The sequence below is a fragment of the Arvicanthis niloticus genome, chromosome 1 (assembly GCF_011762505.2).
Source record: "Arvicanthis niloticus isolate mArvNil1 chromosome 1, mArvNil1.pat.X, whole genome shotgun sequence".
In the NCBI taxonomy this organism is placed as follows: Eukaryota; Metazoa; Chordata; class Mammalia; order Rodentia; family Muridae; genus Arvicanthis; species Arvicanthis niloticus.
Window position 1 is genome coordinate 73,008,834 of NC_047658.1, and position 12,723 is coordinate 73,021,556.

The following is a 12,723-nucleotide window of genomic DNA, read 5'->3' on the forward strand; positions in this document are numbered from 1 at the left end:
CTAACAGATTTTCAAAGCAAAATTTCCTGTATCCAGTCTCTTAAAATATTCCTACTTTCTTTTCTGGGATGCTCCCTGGACATAGATGTACAAGAAGTAATGTAGCTGTGTGCACTGTGGCTGAGTTCCTGATGAATTATTAATCTCAACAAAGTGTCCAGCTGAGGTTTTCTATGATAGTCTCCACTTGATGTAAGGAGAAGAGATTCTTTGATGATGGGTGGTAACTATACTACACTATTATACTATATCTGAGAATTTGGATTAGGGATCACAGAAGAGATAATAAGCCCAGTTTGTATTTCTGGATATGGGTTTTCTCACTCATTATAATCTTTTCAAGGTCCATTCATTTATCTTCAAATTCCATTATTTTATTTTTATTTACAGTTGAGTAGTTTCACCATTAGGTTTGTTGTCTCATCTTCCTTCTGAGTTCATCTCTTATAGAATGTTTAGGTTTTAATTTTTCAACACTTTGCTAGTATGACTATCACTGAGCAAGTTTTTGCTCTTTAAGGGGCTATGGAATAACCAACAACCTTTACTCATACCAAAACAGTGGGCAAAATGAACTTCAAATGAATTTGGAGTGAAAAAAAAAAAGATTATCTTTTATTTACAACTATTGACTCCATCCTAACTCCTTCTCACCATGCAAAAAAATGATCAAACATGCCAATGTCTGAAACTCTGTGTACCAAAATTTCTGAAAATTACCAGTGCTGTTCCCCCACATAGGACTCTATATCATTTTACTGCATAAAAATGCCAGAGTCTTCTCAGCAGTATCTAGAATAAAACTTAAAATAGTGGTTGTCTGCACTACAATTATTTCTGGCTTAATTTTCTATTGTTGATTTTATTATTTGATAAATTTTTGACATTATTGTGCCTGGGCAGACATTTCATGGACATACTTTTCCTAGAATAGTCTTTGTGAATTGAGGGCTGCTCCAGATCATTTGACTTTCAGCAGGTTTCTAGAAAGAGCAACTTGCTCCATTTGAGCAAAAATATAGAAAGATTTAGCACTAGGTAAGTGATAGCCTGTACGGAAAATTATTGTTTTGATTCAAATACTTGTATAATATAATTTCAAAGACTACATATATATATATATATATATATATATATATATATATATATATATATATATATATATATGTCAGGGGCCATAAGCTCACCAACCAAGTAACTTACCTTAGAGATTCAATTACCACCAATGTGAGATCTTTACATAGTGCTTCATGTAATGAACACACTATGCTAACAGTAATACATAACATTCAGCTATCAAGGACATTAGTAGTTTTTGACTGAAATATTTTGGTTGGTTTCTCCTGCCTAAACCGTTGTCAACTTGATCAAATTTCAGGAATAGTTCTCAGAGAGTAATCAGAGTCGAGTTCTGGAATAAGGCAGTGAGAACAAGCGAAGCAAACTAATCTGAATCTGTTTGGTCTTAATGCTGAAGATGACAGGGTTCATAAAAGGGGGGAAGAGGAAGCTGATGTAACTCATTGTGATGTGAACAACATGAGGGATATTCTTTCCAAACCTGTGAATAAATGTCAAACAAACCACAGTGACATAGAGAACCAAGATGCAACAGATGTGGGAGACACATGTGTTGAGAGCCTTAGCCCTCTCATCTGTAGAAGCAATGCCCATGACAGTCTTGAGTATCAAAATGTAGGAGAAACAAATAACCAAAAAATCCAAAAGTCCCATGCAAAATACAACCACAACTGGATAGAGACGATTGAATGTGATGTCAGCACAGGCTAGCTTGATGACATCTTGGTGTAGACAGAAAGCATGGGAGAGTACATGGGATCGACAATATGGAAACCAATGCAGGCGAATGATTATTGGCATGATTGACAGACCCGCCCTCATCACTATACCTATGCCGATTTTTATTACCCTAGTATCAGTAAGGATGGTGGTATATCTTAATGGGTTGCGAATGGCAATGAAACGGTCATAGGCCATGGCAAGTAAGATCCCAGACTCCACAATAGAGAGACTGTGGATAAGGTAGGCCTGAAAGAAGCAGACTCCATGGCCAATTTCCCTGTGATTTAACCATAGTACACCCAGCACTGTGGGCATGGTGGTCAATGTTATTGCAAGATCCGTAGCTGCCAACATACCTAAAAAATAATACATGGGCTCATGGAGGTTATGGTCATCCTTAATGAGGAAAAGAAGGGTGCCGTTGCCAAGCAGTATGGAGATATAGGCCATAAGTATTGGGAGGGAGATCAGGTGATGGGCTTTCTCCAGACCTGGGAAGCCAGTGAGCAGAAATGGGTGGGTTGAGGTGTTGAGCCAAATAACAAGCATTGCAGAAACAAAATTCCTCTCAGGTAAAATGATAAGAAACAGTTCCTTTAGGTTGGCCTCTTGAAGACGTTACCTGCTGGGTGGTTGTTCAGAGGTACTATTTTTCAACAACAATTGTAATAATCATTCCTGGGAACTTTGTAGATATTGAAAACCAAGATATGTAATGAACAGCTTCATACATTATTTCAAGACTACTATAAGATTGCTGAAGTGCACATTATAAATAAGCTCTGTATAAAGAATAGCTCTAGATCAGATGTTCTCAAACTGTGGGTTCTTATCCCTGTAGGAGTTTCATGACATTCTCAAAGGAGTCTTATGTCAGATATCCTGCATACCAGATATTTATATCATGATTCATAGCAATAGCAAAATTACAGTTATGAAATAGCAACAAAAATAATTTTGTGGTTGGGGGTCCATAACAAGACAAACTGTATTAAAGTGTCACAGCAATAGGAAGGTTGCAAAATATTGATGGAGATGAAGTCTTTTTTAATCCAATACTCCAAATAAAACAAGTTATTCTGACATATTGGTGCCTACAACGTTTTTTTCATCATATCATTCATCTTTACAGAAGGTGTTGAAAATTGACCTAATGATTTCCCAGAATAAATGTGACCTAGAAAATCAGAAATCATCTAAGCATTGTTTGAGAATCAAGTATGTAGAGCTAATTGGAAAATAATATAACCATATAAACAAATAAATAAAAGACAGGTAAGTGTAGACATTGAGAAACGCACTGTATTCATAAGAATTATTCAGTTAATGAAATTCTAGCATTTGGAGGACGCTACAAGATGACAGAAAACCGACTTTTATGTGTGTATTCACTTTTATATTTAACAAATATTTGGTTTTGAGCAGAACACTGCTCTCATATACACTAGCTTCTCATAAACTCTTTTCCCGAAAATTATGTTATCATATATATATTGTTTAATAACATATTTCATTATATACAACATTTCATAATGTATATGCAGTAAAAAAATGATGATTGCTTTAAGGCATATGGAGATATATGGCTATGACATCACCTACTTAGAGAAGCACAAATAGAAACTGGTTAGATGTGCTCACATGGATATACATATTATTTGAAAATTTCATATGTGCATGTTGGTTTCATTTAAAAAGCTAAATGGGATTTAATTATTCTGAAAAATCTTTGGGACACAGAATTCTAAGGTACCATTGGATATATAAGGTAGTTGTGTTTCAGCATTACCCAGAGAAATATGGCCATATTCTTTTCTGTTTGGTGTGGAATATTCATCCCACTGTTTCTTAGTGTACTTTCAGACATCATTCACATGGTCTACTTTCATCAGTAGAACTTTTCTCCAAGTTCTCCTTGGACTTTACTCTCCAAGATTTGCATGGCATCTCACAGCTATTTCTATCTAACTATGTTGAAACTGAGAAGCCACTTAAGATCTGTGGTTGTCATTTACAAAGGATATTAATGATTTCTGTCTTCATTTTGCTTTTAACACAAAGTATAAGAGTAAATTAGAATGGCTAAAGCGAGATTTCATCATTTTTAATGGTTTATTACAAAAATTTCAGTGGACACATATCTGTATTATTCATACTGAGAGATTTCAAGTGATCCTATTTTCTTATGAAGCCTAAAGGAAAAAAAAAGAATGAATAATACAGAGAGATTTGAATTTAAGAAAATATACTTCACTGGATTCCAACTGAGCAGCACACGGACACAGCTAGTAAGGAAAGGTGAATCAGAAATCATGACATTTCTGTAGATTACACTAATCCTGGCACTAGGAAAATAGGGGGAAAGCAACTTTTAAACATGTCAGAAAAGTAGACAGATAATTTTAGAGAAGAAAATGACAGGATTAGAGGTCTTAAGGTTGGAAAATTAAAAATTCAGACAGGAACTCAAAGGGAAACAAATACCCAGTTCATCTCAATGGCTCCTGGTTTGTTCTCACATTCTTCTTTGCACATACCTTAGTTTTGGTTTTGCTACTCTATTGTTACTATCTTTATTATCATTATTATTTAAGAATTTTATAATGTACCTAATGAAATATACATTCTTAATTATTCCCAGCAACTTCATTCACACCATGGCCAAAACTCCCTTGCCCTAACTTAATGTCTTTTTTTTTTTAAATATAGACATTATATAGACAACCCCTAAAGAAGTCTGGCTGGAGGGTTGTAGGAGACTCTTTAGGACTCACATCCATCACCCATGGATTCTTGGCTGAGAATGCTATTAATTTTCTCTTAGTGAAAAGTCAGATACCTGTTTCCTATTTTCCTTAGTCCTGGTACCTGTAAAATCTCAAAGAGTAAGTACATTACATTTCCCCACAAACCTGAAATTTGACTCTGTTCATTCTTTAATGGCATTGTCATGAGTTTCATATATTTAGCTTTGTGAAGAATTTGGTCATAACATAATTTTCAGGTACTTCACAAAAGCCTGGCTGGTATGAGCATTTATTTCAGAAGAGTCTCCTCAGGGATCAATTGTAATTTGTCACTCATTGCCCCTCCTTTCTTGTTGTCTTTCCTTTCCTCCCTATCTGTTCCTTTCCTTCTATGTCTCTTCCCTTGTGTGCTCTACTCTTGGGATCCTGGGACTTTTTTTTTTATTAGCATTTCAAAGTACTCTATCTATATCAGGTTTTTTACTGGAGCCTATTGACAGAATTGTAAATTAAATCTATTAAGATATGAAAAACAAACACACTAGTTAGCAGTCTGGACTGCAACTAAGTTTGAGGGAAAGTATATTTTCGACCACCTTGTAGAAATCCATGGAAAATGAGAAATATGTATAAATTAGAGAATAAGTGAATGGTTTTGTTGAATCAGGAGTCCTAAGATAATAAAACCCAACCAATATTTGTATTACTGCTAATTAACCAAACATAAACACTCACCAAAGGCCATTCATTCATTGATAGGGATAGGAATATCAATCCAGATACCAAACTTTTCACCCACAATTATTTCTAACTATGACATTCAAAGATAAAGGAGTGGAAAGTGATGGAATGTCCAGTCAATGACTGCCTCACCTGAGTCCTATGCCATGAAAGCACATAGCTTAATCTCTTAATAATATTCTGCTGGGCTTGCCGACAGGAGGTTAGCATAATAGTCATCTGAGTGGCTTCACCCAGTAGCTGATGAGAATATATGCAGAGACCTACAGCCAAACATTAGGCAGAACTTAGGGAATTTTGTGGAAGAGGAAGAAATATTGAAGGAGCCAGAAGGATGAGAAACACCACAAGAAAACCTACCAAATAAAGTAAACTGGGTCTGCAGGGCCTCAGAGGATGAACCATCAGCCAGAAAACACACAAAGAATGAACATAGGCCACCTACAAATATGTAAGGAATATACAGCTTGGTACTCATGTGGGACCTCTAATAGGAGGAGCAGGGGCTGTCTCTGACTGTTGCTGCCTTTAGACCACTTTCCTCTAACTTGGAGGTATTGTCTAGCCTCAGTAGAAGACAAACACCCAGTCCTACTACAACCTGATATGCCAAGGAGGGCTGATAGCCATGGGATGTCTTCTCTTTCCTGGGGAGAAAGGGAGGGGGCATAAGGGAAGAAGGGTTTAGACAGAGGGGCTGGGAGTAAAGGAGGAAGGAAAAACTGGATTGGGCTGAAAAGTTAATTAATTAATTAAATGAGACTTGAGACACACACCCATGAACCCACACATGAGCACACATAAATACAAATGGTAACTATCTACATAATTGGTAATTTTTTGTAACAATACTAACACATTATTCTACCAACCAAAAGAAAAGAAATAGAATGTGATGTCTTTTTTTCCTTTAACTTCAGCCATTCTGATTCAGGTAAGATAAAATGCGAATGTAGTTTCAGTTTGCATTTCTCTGATGGCTTAGGATATTGAAAAATAAATATGCATGAATATATAAGGATATGGAAATTAAGTATTTCTTAGTGTTTAAAGTTTTAAGTACTTTGTATATTGTAGATCTCAACCCTCTATCAGGCATATGGCTGGCAAAACTTTTCCCTCCTGCAAGCTGACTTTTTCCTTGAATGAAGGTGTCCTTTGCTATACCTAGGATGTTTTTTAGTCGTGTAAGGCCATGCTTCTCTATTGATAGTTTTTGGGTCAGGCAGTTTTCTTTCAGTGCAATTATGAAGGCAAATGGGACATTGAACATTTTGTTATAAAATGGGCTTTGAGGAAGGTGGTTTTGTTCAACAGTACACTAATGAAAGGTTCTGAGCACACAGGAGAGCTAGCTTCTCTGGTTATGCAGGTTATATAAACTAAAGACATTTCAAATAAGTTTCACTTTGAACCTATAATGAATTCATTGGGCATAACTAACTCCATCATAGGTCAGGAAGTATCAGTGATCAGACCACAGATGATCCTGTATCACCCATCCCAACTTTACCCACCACTATGTGCTTTTCTAATAGATATAAAAGTTTAATTCCATACAGATGAAGAGATACTTCATTTTCTAGTTTTAAGTGTTGTTTTCTTTGATTGAAATAGTTTTTCTCACACAATATACCTTGATTACTGTTTCCCCTTCCTCTCCTCCTCCTCCCAGCTATTTTGCATCTCCCCTCTCATGCAGATCCACCCCCTCTCTTTCTCTCATTAGAAACAAAACCGGCTTTTAAAGCAAAATAGTAAAATAAAGTAAAATAAAATAAAAACTAACACAGAAAAGCAAGAAAGAATAGAGCCCAAAGTCAAGCTTATTAAACTTTGTATTATCAATCTCATCTAATACTTGGGGCTGGGCGGTGTGCAGAACTGAGGCAAGATGTTTACTTTCATATTTCTTCAGAGATAGAGTGTTAAATCCTTGTCTCAACAGCATTACAGAAAGATATGAGTACACACTAAATAATATAGTCTACCACCTAGGGGGAAATTTTGCAGGCATATGATTCAGTATGTAACATATCTTTATTGAAAATCATAATGATAAGTAAAATAACAGTGAGTACTAAAAGAATGTTATTTTTTAACAGTGAGGTAGAATATTAATGAAATGGCTTTTAAAATATAAAACAATACACACAATATTAAAAAATAATCTTGTTAGTATTATTGAGTAGAAGGTTTCCTGCAAGTAAAGTTAGCTAGTCAGTATACACTTATATGGTGCTTCATGATGACAAACCCAAGAATAGAAATGAGATAGTTGGTGGTCAGGGGCTTGAGGTCATTAGAGTTAATGAACCAAAATTACCTGCAAAGAGACTTACAACGATGGTAGAATATGCTAAACTTTCATTTAGGTAGTTAATGCAGCACTAAAACTGTCTGTCAAAGTTCACCACAGCATCAATTCCACCTAACAAGGATGAGTCACAGTTGTAGATTGTGCTTTGATAAGCATATTATCAATTAGCAATTAAACTGAGTACACATATCTTAATAAACTCATAATAAAGTTATAAAAATATAGTCTTTTTGAGTTTTATTAACAGTATATTTTATTTAATTAACATGAATTTTATTGTTTATATGATAATGGTTTCTTACATCTCTAAAAATGTGCCTCATACATGAATAGTGCTCATATAGGCCATGGTATAACATGGATACTCTGGAACTTGGGTCAAAAGATGTGAGACATTATGTCAATGCTATGAAATGCACAAGGGTTAACTGCAAGTGCAGCAACTGCCTTCTACTTTGGAGCCATCTCTCTGTTCTCTTTACTCTATATTTTACATTGGTCATCTGTCCAATTAAAAATTCTATTAAACAAGGACAATGGAAGATAGCAAAGAACCAGAATTTGCATGATAACAAACAGATAACATATACAAACCTCATAAAATATTTTCCAAAATATGACATTTATGACACCTTCAGCACTTAGAAATCTAAGTACTAAACAAAATACTATCTACATCAAAACCTCAGTAGAGATATTATTACACTAGAAATGTATAAACATTTGAATATTATCTATATCAGAACTTTGAGGAAGATGTTGTTAGGAACATATAAATATTTCTAATAAAGTATAATAATGGTATTTATTTAACAAATAAATATGATAAAAGTATAGTATTTATTTAAATACACTCAAATTTTAAATGAAATAAGACAAAGATTGAATTAAAGATAAAATTTTCCAAGTCACCAAAAATCTTTCTCTATTTACAATTACTACTATGTCACCATTACATAATGTTAAGGCTGATAATCACGAATGTCCTGCTCTATTATTAGCTTGATTTAAGCAGTAGCTTATATTACCAGCAACGCTTCACTACTATTCATGTGATAGAATATGGTAGAAATTTTGCTGAAGACAAATCAACAGCAAGATTTCTATTGTGTTTATTTTATTATGTTTTAAATTATTAAAAAGGACTCACATCTAACAATTCAGAACCTCCTATAAATCCAATTCAGATCTGATATTCAGGAGACACCTTCATTTACATAAGCCTCTCCTATAATACACATATACAAAATTTAAAAATATAATAAATCTTTTTAAAAAAAAATACAACCTCTTCACCATACTCACATATTATAATGCCATTTGGGTAAGCTGCCAATCAGAGATCAGGTGTGGAAACTTAATATATTGACTGGAGTAAGAAGAATCAAAATATAATTCAGTAATTTCATGAAGAGATATATCCATAAAAATTTATTTTCTCCTAATAGGAAGAAATAAATGCACCCAATATCCACTGGCAATAATATGTAAAATATTTTCCAGTAAATGAAACACATCCACTTATATTTTTGTCAGCACATTATAAGCTCATGATCTGATTTTATATATATGTGTGTGTGTGTGAATTTTATATGAGTGGATATAAATTATTCATGATAGCTGTGATAAAAAGAAGAAGAAAGTATTTGTAAAATGCAAATTGTCAATAAAAGATGAGTTTACGTTTCAGTTCCTGGCAGTCTTCTTCTAAGAGAGCACTTCTTTACTTTTAAATACAATCACTGTGGACCTTAGGACTTAGGTTCAATTCAAGGAAAACAGTCTCTGGATTCTCACTCGTATCTGTTGAGTCTTGATACTGTATATAATGGGGTTCATCAAGGGTGGGAAGAGGATGTAAATGTTGCCCATGAGTACCTGAACCAGCGGAGAGAGATGCTTCCCAAAGCGGTGAACCATGGTCAGACCAATGATGGGGATGTAGAAAACCAAAACAGCAGAGATGTGAGATACACATGTTTGCAAAGACTTGATTCTCTCCTCCCGGGATGCAATGGACAGAACTGTGTGTAGGATCGTCACGTAGGAGGCAAGAATGAGCACTGCATCCAGCAACAGGGTGCAAATCACCAGAGCCAGAGCATAGAAACTGTTAAAGCGGATATCTGAACATGCCATTCAAATCAAGTCTTGGTGCAGGCAGAAAGAGTGGGAGAGGAAGTGAGGTCTGCAGTAATTTAAGAACTTCAGGCGGATGATAGCTGGAGGAATGAGCATAGAACTCCTACACAAGATGGCCACTCCGATTTTCATGATTCTCTCATTGGTTAAGATGGAGGAATAGCGAAGAGGGTTGCAAATGGCAATGTAGCGGTCAAAGGACATGGCAAGGAGAACAGAGGACTCCATGAAGGACAGACCATGAATGAAGTAAGACTGTGCAATGCAGGCATCAAGGCTGATCTCTTGAAGGAAGCCCCAAAGGATGCCCAGCACAGTGTGCACCGTGGACAGCCCCATGCACAAGTCTGTGAGGGCTAACATGGCCAGGAAATAGAACATGGGCTGGTGCAGGCTTGGCTCTGTTCGGATCACATGAAGTACCATGCAGTTTCCCAGGAACACCATTGCATAGATGGCTGAGAAAGGAATGGCAAACAAGATGTAGTAGACTTCCAGGCCAGGAAATCCAGTGAGAACAAATCTAGAGGTACTTAAGTTTGACATCAAGTTAATAGACATTAATAAAAAGTACAAACTACTTTCTGGAGGGCTGTTCTATATTATATATCCTATATTCTACTTTCTAATATGTTTCTGTTTGAGAAAAAATGTCAATTTCAATAAGCAGAGAAAATTAGATCTGATCCTTCACTGTGTATCATCGCAAAAACCTCCTGTATCGACATCAACATAGGCCATTTAGACCTAGTGTTAAAAGATACTAGGAAAGCAGGGAGTTTTATGTTAAAACAATAATATCTATAGACTCAGGAGATTTAGGTTGTCTACTGCACTCCCAAGAGTCAGTCCTGGGGGACATGAATGCTTGTTCACAGTGATATCATAGTTGCTATATTCCTCAGAAGTATGTGAAACGCATAGGCAATTTTCCTCATTGGTACTACAGAGGGACTATTCACGGCCTTCAAGTCTTAAATAATCCCTGTGGAATTAGACCAGCTGAGGTAACACATATGTTTTAGAATATGAACTACTAGAGAAAAAGAATCAAATCAATCATATTGAACCTAACATTTTGGTGGACATAGCTCTTGTCTGCATTATTCATCAATATAAATTATACTTTGTATTTTTCTCGATCTATGGGAGATGTCTTTTACTAAAACATATTATTGTTAATTTTTATTCCCTCACTTGTAGCATAAAATAATTCACAACAATTTTAAATTTTATGATTCTGAAAAATATCTAGTATTTTTCTAATCAATGTAATGTTCATTTTGAACAAATTGGACATTTGAGACTGTAGCACATGCTGGATGGTGCAACAGTAATACAGAAAGCAAATCTGGACTTTGTGCCCTATAAATCTATGCCCACTACTGTATCTCTGAGAACTTCTTACTTAGTACATAGTTAAAGAATCATCAACCATGTGCAATCTGTCACTAACATGACTACCTAAATAGGAGTTGAAAAACAACCACAAAATTAGAAAGAACCACAGACCACTAAAAAATTGCTGAGAGCAGGAGAAACAGTCCTCCCCAGGAGCAAGCTTGCCAACCTGTGTTTGATTCGTGGGTCTCATGTTGGTAGAAAACAGGTCTCCAAAAGTTATTCTCTGACTCTCATGTGATTTGTGTCACACACACAAACTCACACACACACACACACACACACACACACACACACACACACCAATAAATAAAATTTAACATTTGAGTTTCCAAATATTTTGTGTTTACTTGAACAACATATATTCTATTATTATTCGTGGATAGAGTGCTTGATAGATATTAATTAGCTTATGTTGGCTAATTGTGTTGCTCAAAATAACATATGCTTGTTGATAATCTGGCTACTTGTTCTCTTGAGTGCTGAGAAAGCAGTAATAAGCAGTAATAAAAGCATTCTCATAACTGTGGCTTCTTCTATTTCTTTTCTCTTGTAGCAGCACTTGTGGAGATTTCCTTTAAGGAGAGTAGTTGTTTGGAATGTAATGAACTGGTCCCTTCTTCATTGTGAAATTGCACAATAACCCTGTCAAACATCTTAATCTAAAAATCCATTTTATATTAAACATGACGACTTTGAGTTTATTGTTGTTGCTATCTTTAGGAGACAGGAGGGTAAACATTTTTTTTCTATTCTCAATATTGTAAAAAAAAATGTATGTTTTTACAGTTAAAGGATATTTCTGTTAAACAGGCTAAAGTTTAGGTTTTTTTTTCAATTATTTAGGTTGTTTATATTTGTCGTCATTAATATAATTGCTTTACAAACATCCTATTTTGTTAGTTTTTCATGAGTTGCATGTTGGTTCACTTTTTTTTAGCTTTCATTGCTCTATGTTACACACTTTATTAATTTACTAATTAAAGCTTTGTTGTCTAATGTTAATCTTCTTAATATATATAATCGACATAGTCAACTGATTAGTCTGCCTTTAACATTCACTATGACGAATCCCAAGTAGTATTTTCTCATTTTTCTTCTAAGGCCTTTGTGTTATTTCTGATTGAGTTTGCATGTCAAATTTTAAGTACTTTATTATTTATATTAAACAATTAATTGTAAATGCACCAGGATAATTTAAATAAAAACAAAATAATAATATATAATACAAACTATTTTTGGTGATTGAACCTACAATCTTATGTATTCCCAGCAAAGTTTTACATCACAGCTATGTCTCCAGTCTTCTTCTTTTTAGATGTTTTTAAATGTAAGTGTGTGTGTATGTGTGTATGTTCACGTATAATTTGTTATCATGGGTATCAGAGGACATCAGAAAACATCCTTTGGTTTAAGTCCTTTTCTACCACTTTTTAAAATGAGGGTCTCTTTCTGCTTACCACTTTGTACATAAGGCTACTTGCTCTACAAGATTCCAAATATTCTCCTATGTTCATCTTCTGTCCTGCCATAAATGTACTAAAAACAAATACAAACTGAAATCCTCAT

At 34.9% G+C, this 12,723-nt stretch overlaps 2 protein-coding genes across 2 annotated transcripts; both read right to left on the reverse strand.

Moving 5' to 3' along the window:
• Positions 1-1,209: 1,209 nt before the first annotated feature.
• Positions 1,210-2,972, reverse strand: LOC117693807 (olfactory receptor 51B6-like). The gene has a single exon (XM_034484565.2). The coding sequence runs from the start codon at positions 2,350-2,352 to the stop codon at positions 1,399-1,401; it is 954 nt and encodes a 317-aa protein (XP_034340456.1). The 5' UTR covers positions 2,353-2,972; the 3' UTR covers positions 1,210-1,398.
• Positions 2,973-7,431: 4,459 nt separating this feature from the next.
• LOC117697801 (olfactory receptor 51V1-like) lies at positions 7,432-10,483 on the reverse strand. The gene is given in 1 exon segment (XM_076913129.1): positions 7,432-10,483. A coding segment is annotated over 1 exon segment (939 nt). The 5' UTR covers positions 10,315-10,483; the 3' UTR covers positions 7,432-9,375.
• Between the last annotated feature and the right edge of the window lie 2,240 nt (positions 10,484-12,723).